Source organism: Trichoderma asperellum, chromosome 4 (assembly GCF_020647865.1).
Source record: "Trichoderma asperellum chromosome 4, complete sequence".
In the NCBI taxonomy this organism is placed as follows: Eukaryota; Fungi; Ascomycota; class Sordariomycetes; order Hypocreales; family Hypocreaceae; genus Trichoderma; species Trichoderma asperellum.
In genome coordinates this window covers 1,013,159-1,030,873 of record NC_089418.1, presented here as the reverse complement: position 1 = coordinate 1,030,873, position 17,715 = coordinate 1,013,159, and the positions used below count along the sequence as shown (strand labels likewise).

The 17,715-nt window shown below is 48.5% G+C and overlaps 6 protein-coding genes across 6 annotated transcripts; 2 read left to right on the top strand and 4 right to left on the bottom strand.

Moving 5' to 3' along the window:
- Positions 1 to 3,490: 3,490 nt before the first annotated feature.
- On the bottom strand, positions 3,491 to 4,709 carry TrAFT101_006734 (uncharacterized protein). Its single transcript, XM_024908511.2, has one exon. It carries the CDS (start codon positions 4,495 to 4,497, stop codon positions 3,739 to 3,741), a length of 759 nt encoding a protein of 252 aa, XP_024758389.2. The 5' UTR covers positions 4,498 to 4,709; the 3' UTR covers positions 3,491 to 3,738.
- Positions 4,710 to 5,577: 868 nt separating this feature from the next.
- TrAFT101_006733 (uncharacterized protein) lies at positions 5,578 to 7,853 on the top strand. Its single transcript, XM_024902014.2, has 9 exons — positions 5,578 to 6,030; positions 6,095 to 6,139; positions 6,203 to 6,219; positions 6,281 to 6,383; positions 6,458 to 6,850; positions 6,914 to 7,040; positions 7,098 to 7,217; positions 7,276 to 7,467; positions 7,529 to 7,853. Exons 1-9 carry the CDS (start codon positions 5,671 to 5,673, stop codon positions 7,678 to 7,680), a joined length of 1,509 nt encoding a protein of 502 aa, XP_024758388.1. The 5' UTR covers positions 5,578 to 5,670; the 3' UTR covers positions 7,681 to 7,853.
- On the bottom strand, positions 7,808 to 9,268 carry TrAFT101_006732 (uncharacterized protein). The gene is made up of 2 exons (XM_024900663.2): positions 8,259 to 9,268; positions 7,808 to 8,201 (listed from the first exon to the last, which is right to left on the bottom strand). The coding sequence occupies exons 1-2, from the start codon at positions 9,073 to 9,075 to the stop codon at positions 7,981 to 7,983; spliced, it is 1,038 nt and encodes a 345-aa protein (XP_024758387.1). The 5' UTR covers positions 9,076 to 9,268; the 3' UTR covers positions 7,808 to 7,980.
- Positions 9,269 to 10,421: 1,153 nt separating this feature from the next.
- Positions 10,422 to 12,315, top strand: TrAFT101_006731 (uncharacterized protein). The gene is made up of 4 exons (XM_024903324.2): positions 10,422 to 11,088; positions 11,166 to 11,301; positions 11,408 to 11,663; positions 11,730 to 12,315. Exons 1-4 carry the CDS (start codon positions 10,947 to 10,949, stop codon positions 11,991 to 11,993), a joined length of 798 nt encoding a protein of 265 aa, XP_024758386.1. The 5' UTR covers positions 10,422 to 10,946; the 3' UTR covers positions 11,994 to 12,315.
- On the bottom strand, positions 12,174 to 14,952 carry TrAFT101_006730 (uncharacterized protein). Its single transcript, XM_024908510.2, has 3 exons — positions 14,577 to 14,952; positions 13,996 to 14,465; positions 12,174 to 13,922 (listed from the first exon to the last, which is right to left on the bottom strand). The coding sequence occupies exons 1-3, from the start codon at positions 14,701 to 14,703 to the stop codon at positions 12,651 to 12,653; spliced, it is 1,869 nt and encodes a 622-aa protein (XP_024758385.1). The 5' UTR covers positions 14,704 to 14,952; the 3' UTR covers positions 12,174 to 12,650.
- Positions 14,953 to 16,394: 1,442 nt separating this feature from the next.
- On the bottom strand, positions 16,395 to 16,894 carry TrAFT101_006729 (uncharacterized protein; the record flags this gene model as incomplete). The annotated part of the gene is made up of 1 exon (XM_066127860.1): positions 16,395 to 16,894. The coding sequence occupies one exon, from the start codon at positions 16,892 to 16,894 to the stop codon at positions 16,631 to 16,633; it is 264 nt and encodes an 87-aa protein (XP_065983973.1). The 3' UTR covers positions 16,395 to 16,630.
- Between the last annotated feature and the right edge of the window lie 821 nt (positions 16,895 to 17,715).

The window sequence follows — 17,715 nt, the reverse complement described above, 5'->3', positions numbered from 1 at the left end:
ATGGGTTGAGTAATAATAGCACCATCCCCCCCAATGGGTTGGGTAATAGTAGTGCTATTCCCAATAGGAAGAGTAATAATAGTACCATTTCCAATAGGCTGGGCAATAGTAGTGTGATTTCCATTGGGTTGAGTAATAGTAGTGCCATCTCCAATAGGAAGGGTAATGATACTACTATTTCCAACAGGTTGTTGAGTAACGTTAGTGCCATTTCCAGTAAGGGTAATGATAGTACCATTTCCAACAGGTTGTTGAGTAATGGCAGTGCCATTTCCAGTAAGGGTTATGATAGTATTATTTCCAACGGGTTGTTGGGTAATGATAGTGCCATTTCCAACGGGCTGTTGAGTAATGATAGTGCTATTTCCAGTAAGGGTAATAACAGTACTATTTCCAGTGGCTTCAGTAATGATAGTGCCATTTCCAGTAAGGGTAATGATAGTATCTTTGCCAATAGGCTGGGTAATGATAGTAATATTTCCAATGGGTTGAGTGACGATAGTGCCATTTCCAGTAAGGATAATAGTAGTGCCATTTCCAATAGGCTGGGTAATGATAGTATCATTTCCAATAGGTTGTGACGTGTTAATGCCATTGGTTGCATGAGGGTACAGCCATATATCTGGTCTCCCATCCTCGTCAATATCAATGCCACCATGAGGGAGAACGGTAGTATCAGCCCGGCCATCTCCATTCAGATCTACGGCACCACCAGGCAAAATAACTAGATCTGGCTTGCCATCTGCGTTTTTGTCAACACCAAGGAGAGGATCATGAGGCAGGCCACTTTGTTGGCCGGCAGATTCATCGCCGTGGCCATGATACACGCCATTGCCATGTTGCTCGCCATTTCTATGTTGTTCACCGTGGCCTTGCTGCTCGCCGTGACCGTGTTCCTCATTGTGACCGTGTTCTTGAACATGGCCTTGTTCTTCTTGATGACCGTGCTCTTGATCGCGGCCTTGATCCTCACTGTGATCATGTTCTTGAGCATGGCCTTGTTCTTCACTGTGACCGTTTGACAGTTTTGATGGTTCTATAACAACGATTGGAGGTTTACCAGGCTCAATCGGCGGCAAGGTGATTCGCGGGCCGTCAGGCTTTGCACCAGGAGCGGTAATGGTTATCGATTCGCTTCCGGGGTTGCCAACAACCACAATTGGGTGAAAATCGGGCTGAGGCACTCCATTGTGACCAGTTGGAAGATAGGTACGAGTTGGAGCTTCAGCTTCTTTGTCATATGCTGGTACGGTAACCGTTAGGAGATGATCCGTGAAACCATGAGAACCGATGACGACTGTTGAGGGATCCCCGGGACTCCAGCCTGGAATAGTGACTTGATCACCGTTGGGGTCAGCCCCTTCGCATATGAAAGTCGTTGGATTGGGGTATTTAGTAGCTTTTGGCTCGCAGATAATGACAGTTCCTTCACAGCCATGGCAAGTAGGATGAATGGTTGAGACAGAAGGTATCTGCCAATCGGCAGTAGATGTGTGTGTAACATAATGATCACTAGTAGGTTCGTAATGAAAAACAGTTCCCGGGCAGACGGGACATTTAGGGGGCTTCGTTGAAGTAGCGTGCTCTGATTGACAAGTTGGCAGAGTGAGATGCACATAAGACTGCTTCTCCTCGGCAGTCTTGAAGTGTTTCTCTGGAGCACATGCATTGATGCAAGTACCTAAATCAAGATACGTTGTAACAACAACTTCAACGGTCTTAACGCCATCTTCATGAGCCCCCGCCGGCGTGAAAAGGAGTGGACCTAGGACGGCCGCCTTTGCCGCCCAGGAGACGATACCGCCTGCACGGCGACTAGCCATATTGTGGAACCAGTCGTAGAGCAGTTACGGCAGACAAAAGCGCATAAAAGTGCAAAAGAGAAGAAAAAACGAGCGTTAGGCTGTGGCCATTTCACATATGGACTACAGATCCACAGATCGATCATCATGTAGTATAATATATGAATCTGGAGATACAGAAAGGGGTTGGTGAATTGAGCTTCACATTTCAGTGTCACATTGGAACAATCCCAAGGAATGTTCATTATGGCCTTCAAAACGTGACAATCGGGAAATACAGCTACCCTTTGAGAGAGCATTCGTAGCTATAAGGCCCATCCTTGGTAGTCTACTGACTGAGACCGGCGCGCTGCATTCCAAAGTCGCTCTTCAAAGAAAGAGCAGTATCAGCTCTCCCAGCGCCTCGGTTATTTCCAAGGTGAGGAAAGCTAGCCAAAATATTTCAGCTTCCCTAGCACAGAGCCATTCCATTACACCGCATCACGTTAAAGTAGTTTGCCACTTATCAAGATTAGATCGCATCTGTAGCGAGCTGTCACCCCTCTTCAACGCATCTTCACACGATAGATACATGTTTAGGAACTGCTGGTGCGGTGCTTTACGCGCAGCGAGCATGAAGAGCATAATATCTGAGGGTAGTGGAATCGACAGATTGAACATTAGTATCCCTTTGTATATGGGTACATACATCGCCTTGGGCTTCAGAAATTAATTGCATCTTAGCCTCTTATTTCCACGAGCCAAGCTGAAATCAATTTTGTCCCAACTATGGGCGGTAGCTGAGCAGCAGCATTATCAAATGTAGGTGTATTAATACTGGTCCCTATAACACGCCAAGGCAACGGACTTTGTTCTAGACCGGCTCTTATACACCGTTGCCAGGTTGCCTGAGACATCGACGCTTTGACAGGAAGGTCATGTGAGACCAGCCCACGTATGGTGCTCTCCCTAGCCAACGATGGAGGGAGGGGCTATGTTGTCCATGGCTGTTGGAGCAGCAATGCCTGCATTGCTTTTCAGCTTCCAATGTATTAAGGAGTGGGCTTGAATGCCGAATACGGCTGGTGAAAAGCAGACGAACCTCCTCGTTTCATTAGCACCATACCGATTGAGGTACCCCTTGCAGCCACACATCTTAGAAATGGAGAGCTATCAGTTTGTAGTTGAGCTCAACTATTATTGCTAGTACATATAAAAAATGCTATTTTCGTTTTCTCAGCTAAAAGTGTTGTTTCCATTTTCTTAGCTTCTTATTTAATCTAACTTCTAGAAGTGCAGTGTCTGTAACATACTCAATACGAGCATTATGCCGTCTCACGACACCAACATACCATATGCCACGAAGAAACGCGAGCTCTGCACACCCTGATACACGGAACGGCCCGGACTGTATCGATCTCAGCTGAATACTCTCTCCAGATCTAAGTCAGGGTTACTATTACTACTACTAGTTTGTCGAAGACAATGGCTCGCTGAGGCGGTTCCCTAATTAGGGGGCGTTGGCCATGTCTCAGCAACGCTGGCTAACGTGGTTCGCGTCTCGAATGCAGTTTTAGCGCGGAGACGCGTCTGAAAGAGTACACTGCGCCTCATCAACTGTTGGTTCAGGGCTTGCAAGGCTTCCAAAGGGTGTTCCATATCGAGACATATTTGAAACTCAGACTAACTACGTGATCACGTCTTCCAGGGTTTTGATTATGGAAAGAACGGCATAAAAAATAAAATACAAGATTTAAGCAGCGATTGTAGACTAAGAAAATATGCTTAAAGCTGAACCCGTTTCCGAATATTTCTAATATTACAATTGTTGCTTCCCATTGGCATATATGATATAGAGGTTAGTCGTTCACTATTCCCCGGTCATAAGAATATACGCTTCCAATTACCAGTCCCATTCCCTTGAGCGCTCTTCTTCTTTGAACCCTGGTGTTTCTCTTCAAAATCCGGAGACCCTTCTGACGCCAGCAGCCCCAACGATCCATGAGTTGCCTAGTTTAAACGCACCCGGCCCCTCTAACTGGGAGTCCACTTTTCCCATGGCCATATTTGTTAAGAAAGTTCCCAGGTGATCAGTTGGTGAGTGCATCCCTTTCATCAACGGTATTAAAGGCGTCATCAATGCTGTTCCAACCTTATAGATTGCGCCTGGATCCGGGATATATGGCAGAATAGCTTTGTGCTGTCTCGGATCCACAAACCCCGGCCGCACAGAGTCTGCACGCAAGCTCGTCGGCATCTCAGCCGTCATATCACTCAGCTGTTTTTCAGTCTCTCCCTTGACACGAGCAAAGATGGCCGAGAATCGACCCGGGGTCTGCGTAGCGCCCTCGCCTGATACATAAATGAACCGGAAAGGTTCTGATGGCGTCGTCGTCAATGTCGCAAAAGATTTTGCAGCAGCGATGGTATAATCCTTGGTGATCTTGACGTATTCTTCTGCGTTAACCTTGGTCTGGCTGATGCCCAAGGCCCAAACACAGGCCTTTGCGCCTTGAAGCTGCTCCAACACCTCAGAGTCGTATTTCTCAAAGTCCTGATGAATGATGACATTGATTCGAGGATCTTTGGAATCAGTAGCCATCTGCACAGGCTTGCGACTGAGGATGGAGATTTTGGTGATGTCTTTGGCCTTGATCATAGCGTCCAAGACGCCTGACCCCACGAGGCCCGTGGCGCCAGTTAGAATGATATGCATGGTGATGAAGATGAGTTGTGTGGTGTAGTAGAGCTGAGGGGGGGGATGCTTATGAGGCGGGACGCTGCCACGAGATTCCGGCGCTATCAAGCAGAGTGGGTAGCCCCCTATTACGTAGCCACAAATGAGAGAGTGAGTATAATATATGCTAATGAGCTGTATAAAATGTCAAGTGAAATGTAATGTTTTAGTAGAACAGCCAGAAAGCCGGCATTCGCAGATATATATATTCATACGATTCATACGTGTATGCGAGGCGCTGCAAATTCCAGCTACTACCTACCAGGTCTAACTCCAGCCCAATAAGGCATTACACGTATCTAGGTTCGGACATAAGCGGCTGCTGACAGGATATTTCCCTAATTAGGCATTTTGTGGCCCCTTGGAGGTTGCGGAACTCGTGCAACTCCGCCTATTCCACCACTAGGCCGCTCCACTCGCCCGGTTTATACAGCACCAGGTGATAGTATCTCCGGATGAGCCTGAGAGAGCAAAGGAGATCGGTGTTGACATCGTAGTCTGGCGTCGAGGGAGCATACGAAAGACGATTACAGAGTACGTATACCTACTATACAGCTGTTTGTTTCGTGGTGAATACAAGTATTTATGGATTTGTACACAGTATTAGCTGATGCCCGAATTGGTATTCTTGGGTAGCGTATCAAGGTACTCTTAAAATGAAAACTAGTTAAGCACATCTGATAAACCATCTCCAATAAATAGCATCCAGTCCAAAGGAATTGATATTTAAGATAACTTCTAACACTCCAGAAAATAGGTAATGCATGAGCTCATCACAGCCGCTACGCCCTAAGCTAGCTTTTCGCTCACATAAGCCGACCGTACCCTATACAAACCAATTTGGGTGACTTAATAATGAAGCAAAATCGTTTAATGAGGAATTTGATATCATGATGCAGATTAAGCTTTTCCACGTAGAAAATAATTGGTCCAAGCGGTCTATGTATGATAGGTTGAACGCTTCCAGTGCGGTTTGTGCGGCAAGCCTACCAGACATCCCCTTCATGTAGTGCGACATTTACTTTACTCAGGTTAGAAATTTACCCCATCAGCTTCAACCCAACATCGTCTTCATAAAACCAACTTCAGCACATCCAAAGTACTGAGCTCTTGCGACGTCCATCTTACACAAGTATCTATTTATAGCTAGATATGGGCACGGATATTGACGTACTGACAGCCACTGCTGAGGAGCTCCAGCAATTGCTGAGCTCATCTGCCGAGGTCACTAGCAAGCATCTCGTCCAAAAATATCTCTCACAGATCAAGCGCCACAATGACTATCTTAAAGCAGTAATCAGCATAGCTCCCGAATCGCTCCTCTTAAAGAGAGCTGGCATGCTGGATGAGGAGAGAAAAAATGGCAGGCTTAGGAGTCCACTTCACGGCATCCCCATCCTCATCAAAGACAACATTGCAACCCACTACGGTTCAACTGGCCTTGATACGACGGCTGGTAGTTTAGCACTAGCCTACTCGAACCCGCGGATCAATGCACCTGTTGTAGATCGGGTAAGCCACCAGGCTAGAATAAATCTTTAATGATTGATAATCAGCTAAATGAATTGGGTCCCAGATGCTGGAAGCAGGACTCATTGTCATAGGCAAAGCTAGCCTGTCGGTAAGCGTTCACCAAGGCTAAATTGTTAAATTCGAGATCTAGTGGCTAAGACGATAAATTTAGGAGCTATCTTGGTGGAAGTATGTGGCCCTATTCCACCACTATTAACTATCATATTGCTGATGTTGGTTATTCTCTAAGAGGTAAAAATTTAATCTGCGGATGGAACGCGGTTAGCGGACAGGCCCAGTCTCCTTATGTAAAGGGAGGTATTCGTCCAGATGATTCATTTGCTGGCCATAGTGTAAGTGAAGGCATCGTGGCTCTCACATCCGAAAATGACTAATCTAGGTATTATTGCTTTCTGTGATTCTCTAGAACCCGGGCGGGTCTTCATCCGGCTCTGCGATTGCAGTCGCGGCAGGGTTTGCTCCAGTTAGCATTGGTACCGAGACATTTGGATCGCTAATGTTGCCTGCTGGCCGAGCTGCCTTATATTCAATTAAACCTGGTCGCTCGCTCATCTCTCTTACGGGTATTGTTCCCATTTCTAGCTTTTCTGATCAGCCAGGCCCTATGACAAAGACCACCAAAGACTTGGCCATGCTGATGGACATCATCACCGATCCCGGTAACGTTCCGCCGGGCGGCTACGCCTCACGGGTAACAGGCTCGTGGGACGGCCTCAAGGTTGGGACAGTGGACCCGGAAATATGGAAGTATACTCCGGACGTTCGAAAGATCCTTGATGAAGGCATGGAGAAGCAGCTAGTGAGTGTTCATAAATGATGTAATCTAATACTGAGGTTTCGTCTGTATTACTAAGCGAGTCAGATCGATCAAGTTCGATATGCGTATGAAGTTATCAAGAAGCACGCACCGGTGTTTAAAGATAATGTCTTCTTGAATTTTGCTGAAACATTTTTTGTTGATGGCGAAGAAATTTTACTCAAGATATTCGGTAGGTTAAATGTTTATCACTATGGAAGGTACATTCGCTAAAGCACTGGTAAAATAGAGAAGGGTTTTAAAGAGGAGCTTGAGAATTATATCAAACTCCTGGACACCCCTCAGATCAAAACGTTGGGCGAGCTGATTGCTTTCAACAAGGCGCATGCTGATAAAGAGCTTCCTCCGGGTAACGTGAAGTCCTATGAGCAGCGGCCGGTTTTGATGTCTGCTAATAAAAATCCTAGGAAACGATAACCAGGATGTGCTTGAACTCTGCGAAAAGACTAACGTGACTTCAAAAGACTGTGCGTCTTATGTTTCCCATTTGACTAAATTCGGTCGCGATCAAGGCGTCGACAAGATATTTAAAGAACACGGTCTTAACATCATAATGGGGCCACTCGAATCACCGTTGTATTACTTTGCTGCGGCCTGCGGTTCGAACACCCCGTTTCTCGCATTCAGCAGTAACAGTTAATACTAACACCTTGGGGTTAGGCTATCCTGTGGCTGCTATGCCGCTCGGCTATCTTGACCATAACGGACGACCTCATGGGCTTTGTGCGGTTGCCAAAGAGGAGGGCCTTCTAATCCAACTTCAGAGTGCTTTTGAGAGAACCTTTCCCCCGCGAAAGCCGCCGAGTTTGTGAGCTGAAAGTAGATGATGTATCGTAACTTGATCTGCTTCTGTACTGAATTGACATATTTATATGTCTGTTAGTTATGTACTGTGAATCTAAGTAGATCTCATGGCCACAAATATGATGCATCGTTACACTCCGTATAATTAGATATTTGCTCATTTCTATTAAAACATTACCCGTTCATGGGTGTATCCCAGTTCAACCAGAATTCTTACAATAATTTACCCTAGTATCATACACATACACCCTTTCTTCTATCGACTAAAATGATGAAGAAAAAAATTACTCCGACGAAGATGGAACAAATCATAGCATCGTTAACACACCAATTACGAAGCCCGCAGCGCCAGTAGCCAGTCCAACGCCCCAAATGGATCGAGACGCTGCATTTAACTTGGCACCTCCAGCATTTGCATTTGCTGACGTCGGCCTAGCGGCCTGGACATGGATGCTGCTCGCCAAGCTGTCCTTAGCTGGGCTGTATTGTTGCGGCGGGAAGCCACAGACCGACATGATAACCTGTACATCTAGGCCATGAGGTTAGCATTTAAGACGTGACGGAGGTTTGAACGAATACCACTCACCATTTTGCGCATCAGCAACCATGCTTATACAGCTAGCGCATAGCCCAGCAATCTCTGCCACATTAAAACTCTCATTTGAACACACACACTGCTCTTCTGCATTTTCCATTATTCCCCATCCGCCGGTTTCACCTCCCACATCCCCATCTGAGCCCAGAATAGTCGGCATCATTGACTTGTGTTGGCCGGCAGTGGTTGTTGAAATGGTAGCCAGATCTGGAGTTTTCATCCCTTTCTTGACCGAAGCGGAAGACATGGTTGGCCGAGCATTTGATGTTGTACTTGGCGTAGGAGCTGGACGTGGTGCTGTAGTGTCCGTTGAGATAGCATTACTTGATGGGGTTGGAAGAGGTTGGACCGACGGCCGCATAGTAAGATGGCTGTTTGGTAGTGGCATGGATACTGGAGTTTTCGAGGAACGAATCGGTGACGATGACGATGGCGATGATGACTGTGGCCATGAAGCTGGTGCTAACGGCGATGCGGGCGGTTCTGGTGGAAATAGACTATGTAACAGCCCTAATAATCCAGAGGGGAACGACGTAGGCGCTGCGACGATGACTGTAAAATGCTTCTCGATCCGTTCGATTCGCTCGCCATCGAGGCACTCGGCCCGCTTTGGATGATGTGCTTCCTCATTCAAATCACTTTCGAGACTCCCTAAAGATCTTTTTGGACTGCACATCGAACTCAGCTCGACAATTGGTCCGCAGATGGTGGCACACATGGCAGGAATAGAGTTAAGGGGGAGTGCTTCTGCAGCCACCAATGACAGAATGGCCAAGAATACAATCAAGCTGAGGCAGTAGGCCGCCATAACGCGTCAGAGGAGCCGCTCACTGCCTATTCGACCCCAAGAAGAATACCGTTTTCGGTATACGAAAGGCCCTGAAAGACCAAAAAAGTCACCGCGCGATGCTGACTTGCAGCCAAGCGTGCCTCCCGCACAGAACAGAGATTTACAAAATGGAGAGTGGTGAACTAATAAAGGTTTGAAAAGCCTCTCAAGAGTAGGCATCTTCTATAGTTTCAGATCTAGATAATATTGTGCAGGTACTCGAAGATAAGGTACGTGAAGAGAGTATAGCTGCCTATTGGTCCGCAGGAGGGTGGTCTACTGAAACGTGCCAAAGGGGCTGTGTGGCAACCTGCCTTCTAGAAAATGCCTTGATACAATTATCTATCCCGGAAATATGTTCCACGGTGGAGTAGCTATATATATATATGCAGGTATACCTAACGCAAGCTCATACCTTTCCGCAGACAATGTTCGTTCATTAAACATTTTTTGACTTGGCACGATCGATCGATCAATCTGTCAATTCCCCAGACAAGTGCATCAACAAACGACGCAGTGAATAAACACTGCCCGCCAGGTGCCATTTCCGCCTGTAGCAAGCCTCAAACCTCAAAGACTCCTCGACCAGGGCTCTGAAACGAGCCGTGTCAGTGACAGGACGAAACACAATGCGAAACAAGATCACGCAAGAGCTTTTACCCGGTGCGCGGCGAAAGGTCAACACAGCTGCACTCGCACAAAGGAGGAAATGACATATTGTCGTTCATATGACATGTGTTAATAGATAAATGAAGAAGAAACAAAGAAAGAAGAAAAATAGAAACGAGGGCAAGCGAGCAATCGCGAAACATATGCACCTACTCTTCGCGGCATCATTCCTATTTGGGACGACCGCAATTCTGCACCTCGATGCTCATTGGCTCCGACAGCTGCTACTAACCAAAGCAAGAAAGCCGCAATTCAATTCAATTCAGGTCTCCCTTTTACAATATAGCGCATATAGCGCAGCGTCTCATCCATGAGATGTGCATCGTAATCACCGACGAGGCGGACCAACTAACCGCCATGATGACCCGGTTGCCTAAGGAGGAGCACAGAAAGGACGATAGAACAGAAGAGCGAGGAGGCTTAGGTAAACTAGCGGCACGTCTAAGCCATGTGGCACCTCTCGCTACCACCGCAGGGAAAATCCTTCAAACGTGGCTCAGGTACTTCGCATCATTCAACCGCTTCCCCTCTAACCCAAATCAGCTTTATAGCACGAGAAGCGATTCGAGCCCCGCTTTTTTGCTTTTCCGCTCGCTTGCAGGCTTATTCCAGCTAAGAAGCAACTAGACCGCAGCTTTACCCATCTAGGCTTTATACCACGAAATTCACATCACAAGAACACCAAACCTAGCCCCAGGGGCAGTAGGAAAACACGCGTAAACCAAAGACGCGGCAGCCTGCGAGGCGCATCACCGCCCTAACACAGACCCATCTGCGGCCCATACCTAAAAGTTCCAGAGATGGCGGGTGTAGCCGCTAGAAGAGGGCATCATAGCACGAGCTGAATCATCTCTCTGTGCGAAGATCCTCCCCAACTGAGCAGTGCCGCATGGCTGTGATTCGTCGGACCCGGATCCCGGCAACGCTTTTCTGGTTTTCGGGGCATTGTTGGCTCTGGGCTCGGCTGCAGTTTTTAGGTTGACCATGCTTGCTGCTTGACTATGATGTTAGCGGCGTTCTTGTGATGTTATAGGAATGGATGCATATGTGCTTGGGCGCTTAGTTTAAAAAGACTTCTATGCCTTCATCTCTCTCTTATTTTTTTTCGCCTTGTTCGAGAGTTGTAGTTGTGGAAAAGCCTCAAGTCAAATCGACCTTGTCCATTTATCCAACCGGCCAGCATGCTCAACTCTCACGAATCCCTGGGCATCGCCCAACTCGTCTTCTACGTGCCCATCGTCCCAGCCGCCATCTGGCTCTTTAAGCGCAATGGCAGAATCCGCCCACGCCTCGCCTGGTGGCCCTTGATCCCTTTTAGTCTGAGTACGCTTTCTCCCCATAACACGAGATGACTTATAAGAATGGAACTGGTTGAATCTAACATGTCCGGCTTGGCATAGTGCGCCTGGCTGGTGGTCCTGTCCTGGTCGCTTTCGAGCAAAAGCCCAGCATTGGACTCTACGTCGCAGCGATTATCCTCCTCAACGTCGGTGTTGTGCCTCTTATTATTGCTACTCTAGGCTATGTGCGTATCGTGTAAGTATACTCCTATCCGTCCAACTGAATGTACCCTTGGCTAGGTGATTTCCAACTATAAAAAGGGAGACAAAATATACTGATTTAGCATGATATAAACAAACAGCCTTCTCGACAATTATAGCTCCAATCCTCAAGCGAACAAAATCGGTACCATCCTACGTCTCTGCATCGTCGGCGCCGTCGGCCTCCTTGCTGCCGGCGGAGGTGTCAGCTCCATGGGTACATCATCCGCCATGAATACCAGCCGTACGCTCACTCTCGTCGGATACATCGTCTTCGCCGTCGTTCTCGCCGTTCTTATATCCATGATGTCGTATTTTTATAAAAAGAAGCACACTCTTCTTCCCAGCAGCCAAGCTGTATGTAATTACCTAGCCGTTACAATTATATCACAAGTTTTTACTGACAAACGATATCCATCTTAGATCTTACGCGGTGGCCTCCTTGCGTCCCCATTCCTCATTATCCGTACCGTCTTCGGTCTTCTTGAAGTCGCCCTTCAAGATAGTGCTACCTCACCCTTCAGCCCTGTCGAGGGCAATGCTGTAGCCTTTGGGTTGATGGCCTTGCTGCCCGAATACATCGTTATACTCACTTATCTCTACACTGGTTTCTCGATTCCTCCTGACCGAGGTGCTCCGGCTGCCGTAGAGACAATTACGCAGTCCGCCGATAAAAGCAATGTCTAAGTGATTTTGCTTTCAACTTCAAAGGCTTTCGGATTTGTTTTACAACAATAGGCGGTGTAATGAGAACTGCGATGGGCTTACAAGGAGATATATTCGTGGAAATATTACGGGAATGAATTGCTAATCATGGGTAAAGCATGGTGGACTGCGTTCGCATTGTGCTCTGTGCAAGTTTTCGTTCCACTGTTTCGGATACCCCCTTCTTTATTATTATATTCTTCATTTTGTCAATATATTTCGAGTACTATTTCTATTATACAAAGCCTTCATTCCTTCATTTCACTGCATCAAATATCCAAGTATACCAAGCATTCAAGTCTAGATTGTTCAAGCCAATTTATCTAGAAGTTGTGGCGGTGAGGCTAGGAATACCACAAAGGCACACGTAGTGATCGCCCTTTGTTCTCTTTCACATCAGGCAACCACCCGCCAGCAAAACAAATTCTTTACCAATTGATGCAGCGCCTCTCATCTGCAGTCACTCAACGTAACCCTAATCTTTAATTAAAAACAAATACAAGGTAGGTAGTTTGTTCTAGGCCCACCTGCATTACCAATGAATGCACAGCCACAAAAAAAAGGAGTAGCTAAAAGGTCGTATAGCCTCATCCCGCCTTTTAACTCGGAAGAAAAACCGCCAAGAATATTTCACGCGTCTTAAAATCGGTGCTGGCGACCAACGCTCTCCACGCGAACGCCCAGCTTCACCATCTCGCGAGAGTCGATGACACCACGGCCATCAAACACCCATCGAGGCTTGGCCATGGTTTCGGCAATGCGCACCCAGTCCAATCGCTCCTTGGGCTTGTACTCCTCGGCGCTGCCCATTCCGGTGGCGAAGCCATTCTCCTCAGACTCCCTGGCTTGGATACAGTCAGGGCAGTCTTCGTCGCAGTCCGGCTCGACGTTGAATCGATCCAGAGGGTCTTCAGAAGTCTGACCATCGCGCTGCACCAAGTGCTTGTGCAGTGCCAAGAGATCGTTCTCTGTTGGAGTTGACTCCTTGAACGGTCTTGGGTCTGACTTGGGGTTGGGCTTGCGGCCGATCATCTTGGGAGCGGGCTGATCCACAGGGGTTGGGGCGGGCTTAGGAACAGGCTGGTTACGGAACTCGTCAAATTCGGTAGCGATGACAACCGCAGTGCTGTCCTTGCAAGCATCATAGGCATTTCCATAGACCTGGACACTTGCTGTGATTTGGGGTCCGAGAAGGGCCTTGATTTCGTTCTTGACAACAAATGGGTTGCAGCAAGGGTCAAACACAGCAATTTCGCGAGGGCGCTCTTCCAACAAGGTTTTGATCATTTCCAGAGCAGGTGCCTCACGGGTATCTGATGTGTTCTTCTTGAAGGCGTATCCAAGAATGGTAACCTTCTTGCCTACAAGGGTGTTGTTGAGGCACTTGATAACACGGTTGGTGAATCGATCACGAGCATACTCGTTCATCTTGACGACCTGTCTCCAGTATTCGCCCACCTCGGGCAGGCCCATGGTGTCGGCGAGATACACGAGGTTGAGGACATCCTTCTTGAAGCAGCTGCCACCGAATCCAATACCGGCCATCAAAAACTTGTTACCAATCCGAGGATCGACACCGATAGCGCGAGCGACCTCGTCGACATCAGCACCGGTTTGCTCGCAGACAGCGGAGATGGAGTTGATGCTGGAAATTCGCTGGGCAAGCATGGAGTTGGCGACCAGCTTAGCAAGCTCAGAGGACCATACGTTGGTGGTCAAGATGCGCTCGCGAGGAACCCAAGCGGCGTAAACTTCCAGCAGAGCCTCGGCAGCTCGCTTGCCAGAAGGTGTGGGGGCGGAGCCGATGAGGATTCTGTCGGGGTATAGAAGATCGTTGACGGCAGTTCCGGCAGCCAAGAACTCGGGGTTCGACAGGATCTCGAAGTGGACGCCAGGACGGTGCATGGCGAGCTATCCAGGGAGAGTGGATGTCAGAATCAGTCTCGGGCAATGCAGCTGGAGAGCTATGCATGTTGCTACTTACAGTGTCTGCCACCAGCTGGGCAGTTCGGCAAGGAACGGTGCTCTTCTCGACAATGATGGCGCCCTCGCGAGCGTACTGGGCCACAAAGCCGGTGACGGCTTCAAAGGCAGTCATATCAGTAGCGCTGCCAGCGCCAACACCGCGCTCCTTGGTGGGGGTATTTACAGCTACGAGGACGATGTCGGCCTCGGCAATGTGGCCGGCAACGTCGGTGCTGAAGAAGAGGTTGGGCTCTCGTCGAGCAACTGAGGTCTCGCCCTTCTCCGAGACCGATGTCTCGTCGCTGGGCTGGCCAGAAACGGTCGTCTCGCGGCCACCATCACGGGCAATGCGGACAATGTCGTGCAGGCCAGGCTCGTAGATGGGAGGGTGGCGTGAGTTCCATCTGCGGATCCTGGTCACGTCTCGGTCCACAACGGTGACCTTGATGTGCGGGTTCTGGAAGGCAATGACTGCGGCGGTAGGGCCACCTATTCCACGATAAGAGTCAGCATTCGGATGTCGAAGCGAATCGACGTGTCCTCTGGCGCTTCGCTGGCCAACTAAGCCGAGCTACACCACCAGGCGCAGGGACTACATACCGACGTAACCAGCACCAACGCAGCAAATGTTGCGGATGGTGATCTTGTCGCCGTTGGCCTGGCTAGCAGAGCCATTGAGGCTCAGCTGCTGGACCGAGTCGAGAATTGTTTCGGTGAGCGAGCCCATGGTGACGTGGTTGGAGGGGCAGAAGCGAGAGACGAAGATATCCGGGACGGTGCAAAGTGCAACGCGCAAATGCAAGCAGTGGCTTCAGCGAGGGGATGGGGATCCTGTCGAAGGAGGGTATAAGGATCAAGCCCGGTTCTGCGAGATATAAACGAAGCAACTCCTGAGAGGAGATAAATAATGCCACTAAAAGCAAAAGAAAGGAGTTGGGGATAGGAATCGAGTCTTGGCATGAGGGTAGATTTAATAAGCCAGGAGAGAAAATGCACGCGCGTCTAGGCCCTTTCTGGCTGCAGGCGCTACTGCTGCCGTTTATTGCCTGTCTCGAAGCAGCCTTACCAAGTCCGCTAGCGTATCTGGTGGTGACGAAACAGTACCGACGACGTACCTCTTTCGAAGTCGATTAGGTACTTATATGGAAGGTATAAAGTTGAGGCACCACAAAACTGCCGATCATGCTTATATAAATGCTACCCAGGTGTTTACATGTGAGTATTGGTAGTAGTAATATAGACATTATAGAGAGCAGAGGAAACTTCGTTGACGTCCATAAGATTGACTGGGATAAAAAAAAATAAAGAGCGTCTCTGTTTCGTTTCAACGCTGCAACTCTTCGGCACATATCGCTGGGTACTGAGAACTTCGCAGTGACTTGGCGCCGGCACCGAGCCAGGTACTAGTGGATCGGCTGGTGCGTGCGTATTTCCCCGTTGCGTCAGAATTCCACAGACGCTAAGCAAAAAAACAGAGGGGCCAGTGGAAATCTCGACGAAGGCAATAGGCTAGAACGGCATTGAGTTTGATGAAAAACCCAAGTTAGCACCCAGATTATTGGCACTACCTCGCCTGTAGTACGACTCGGAGCCAGTAGAAACGCATACGTGTACTAGTAGGTGCTAGGTATAAGTATGTGTCGGGTCGGAGTACAGGTACGTGCCGGCCAGCATGTGGGAATCGTTGAAAACAACAACTTAGATAAGATGCCAATGAAACACCAATGTAAGATACCTAGACATACACGCTGCATGATTAGAACCTGAAGGCGGTGAGTTGCTGCAACTTCGACTCGGCCAAGGCCGATAAACGACTCCATCGACGCAGCTCATTGCCTATCAGAGCCAAACCCTGACTGGTGTCTTGGATTTGTGTCATATCACCCATTGTTTTTTTTTTCTGGTTTCTTCTTCTTCTTCTTCTTCTTCTTGATCCAAGTAGCACCGAGTGACTCGACTGATGGCAACTTTTTTCAAATTGTATATATGATCTGCTACCAGCCAATCCAAATCCGGCCCAACGCCGCAAATATACACGTGGTTCCTGCGTCGCCGCTTTCAGGCCCAGCGCGTTTTCGGACGCCTGTTCAATTGAAGACATGGTGTGGAGGGGGGCATTAATACAAAGGACGCTAAAGTGACAGGCCTGCGAGAAGAGGTGTGCTGAAAAGTGTGATAGCCATCAGCTGCGGTGCGCCGAAGCTCACGGAGGCCTGACAATAGGAGACGATAACGACGGCACATGTCACATGCGGTGACAGATCGCTGCTGCTGCTCTGAAGAAAAGACCCTGATTTTGCATGTACAACAGACAGGCAGCTGAGCAGCTGTACGCAAACAAGACGGAACCACAACTACCGAGAAGTGCGAGTAGCACATACATACCCGCCCCCCGTCCATCCGTGGTCGACGATATCCACACTATCGTGACGGGGCCCCTGATAAACCCCATACAGTTACGCCATCAAGTGGAACGACCGTGCGCTCCTGGAAAAGTGCACGAATACGGAACAGGTATTTGCGGGAGGATGAGCAGCTTTATCATCACTAGTGACAAGGGGTGACAAGGGAAATATATACATACGCAGTAGGGCAGATGCTAGTTGCATGTACCGAAGTCGAAATGCTCACGCGACACGGATTTTGTCGGGCACTCATTGCAGCCATTTACCCTTGGTGAGGCTGAAGCTGATTTCCCCAAGATAATAAGCCTGAGCATGTGTTTGTATGAAGAAGAAAAGGAGTTGTATCGAAGCGATTTCGCACACGACATTCTGTTTGACCAGATGGATTTCAACCTTGCCATCGGGACATGGGGTCTTGAGACTTCTCAAGGGGTCATGCTGAGCGTTGGCGCTGTTAAGAGCCAAGCGACCTACATACTGTATGTATCTGCCGCGTGAAGAGTCTTCCTTCATTGCGATACGAAATTGACCAAGCACTGATGACGCGGTGCGGCTGAGAGCACGAGGGCCGTGTCTCGCCTGATATCGGGTATTACGGCCATTAGCCCGCTAGGACCTAGGCGCAGTGTTTTGGGCCTGCGTTCGCTGCACAGAACACTTGTATGAACATGCTGCCTGTCTCATGTTAAGTGCAAGAGCAGCGCTAGCCTCTTGGACGGATAGAAGAGCCGCCTGGTTGATGTTGTTATAAGTGCTTGGGTGCTGCAAACCTACGCTGAGGAAACGTGTAATAGCTTCTATCTATATGTATACATTATCTAAATACATGGTTACAGTATCTAATAACAAAGAAAAAGAAAAAGAAGAAGAAGAAAAAGGAAGAGAGTGAGCGGCACTGCTTGGGAACCCAATTTTCTTTGCATCCTAGGCTGGCAGAATCAAGACCGATTACCCCTGTCGCGGCCACTTACATGTCATTACCAAGCCCGATCAGTCTTCTTCGTGCTTCACGCCGGGAACCTTTGCCACCAAATTCAAAATTCTGTCTGTCAAAATCAAAACTCGTCTTCAAATAAGTAAATGGATCGGGTCTCATTTTTTATGCGCCCCAGGCGCGGCACGCGAACCGTACATGCTGCGCCCCATTATCCGCGCCCAAATTGCTCGTGGCTATTAGCCTCTAGCTTCATATTCGCTGTCTCGGAATGCCAGTCACTTGAGCCAACTACTATCACACATGACTGCGGCGTATACGCGCTTTCTTTTCTCAAAAAGGGCTCATCAAAGCTCCAGGTCCTTGAGCCTTTTGACGCTTCACCTGCTTAAACCTCCCG

Bases quoted from the DNA above. Each gene is read 5' to 3' on its own strand.
- TrAFT101_006734 (XM_024908511.2), bottom strand. From the start codon at position 4,497: ATGCATATCATTCTAACTGGCGCCACGGGCCTCGTGGGGTCAGGCGTC.
- TrAFT101_006733 (XM_024902014.2), top strand. From the start codon at position 5,671: ATGGGCACGGATATTGACGTACTGACAGCCACTGCTGAGGAGCTCCAG. The intron at 6,031-6,094 runs GTAAGCCACCAG...ATTGGGTCCCAG, and splicing joins ATGCACCTGTTGTAGATCGG to ATGCTGGAAGCAGGACTCAT. The intron at 7,468-7,528 runs GTTCGAACACCC...CCTTGGGGTTAG, and splicing joins TTACTTTGCTGCGGCCTGCG to GCTATCCTGTGGCTGCTATG.
- TrAFT101_006732 (XM_024900663.2), bottom strand. From the start codon at position 9,075: ATGGCGGCCTACTGCCTCAGCTTGATTGTATTCTTGGCCATTCTGTCA. The intron at 8,202-8,258 runs GTGAGTGGTATT...CTCATGGCCTAG, and splicing joins GGTTGCTGATGCGCAAAATG to ATGTACAGGTTATCATGTCG.
- TrAFT101_006731 (XM_024903324.2), top strand. From the start codon at position 10,947: ATGCTCAACTCTCACGAATCCCTGGGCATCGCCCAACTCGTCTTCTAC. The intron at 11,089-11,165 runs GTACGCTTTCTC...GGCTTGGCATAG, and splicing joins CTTGATCCCTTTTAGTCTGA to TGCGCCTGGCTGGTGGTCCT. The intron at 11,302-11,407 runs GTAAGTATACTC...ATAAACAAACAG, and splicing joins CTAGGCTATGTGCGTATCGT to CCTTCTCGACAATTATAGCT.
- TrAFT101_006730 (XM_024908510.2), bottom strand. From the start codon at position 14,703: ATGGGCTCGCTCACCGAAACAATTCTCGACTCGGTCCAGCAGCTGAGC. The intron at 14,466-14,576 runs GTATGTAGTCCC...ATCGTGGAATAG, and splicing joins CGTTGGTGCTGGTTACGTCG to GTGGCCCTACCGCCGCAGTC. The intron at 13,923-13,995 runs GTAAGTAGCAAC...CTCCCTGGATAG, and splicing joins CCCAGCTGGTGGCAGACACT to CTCGCCATGCACCGTCCTGG.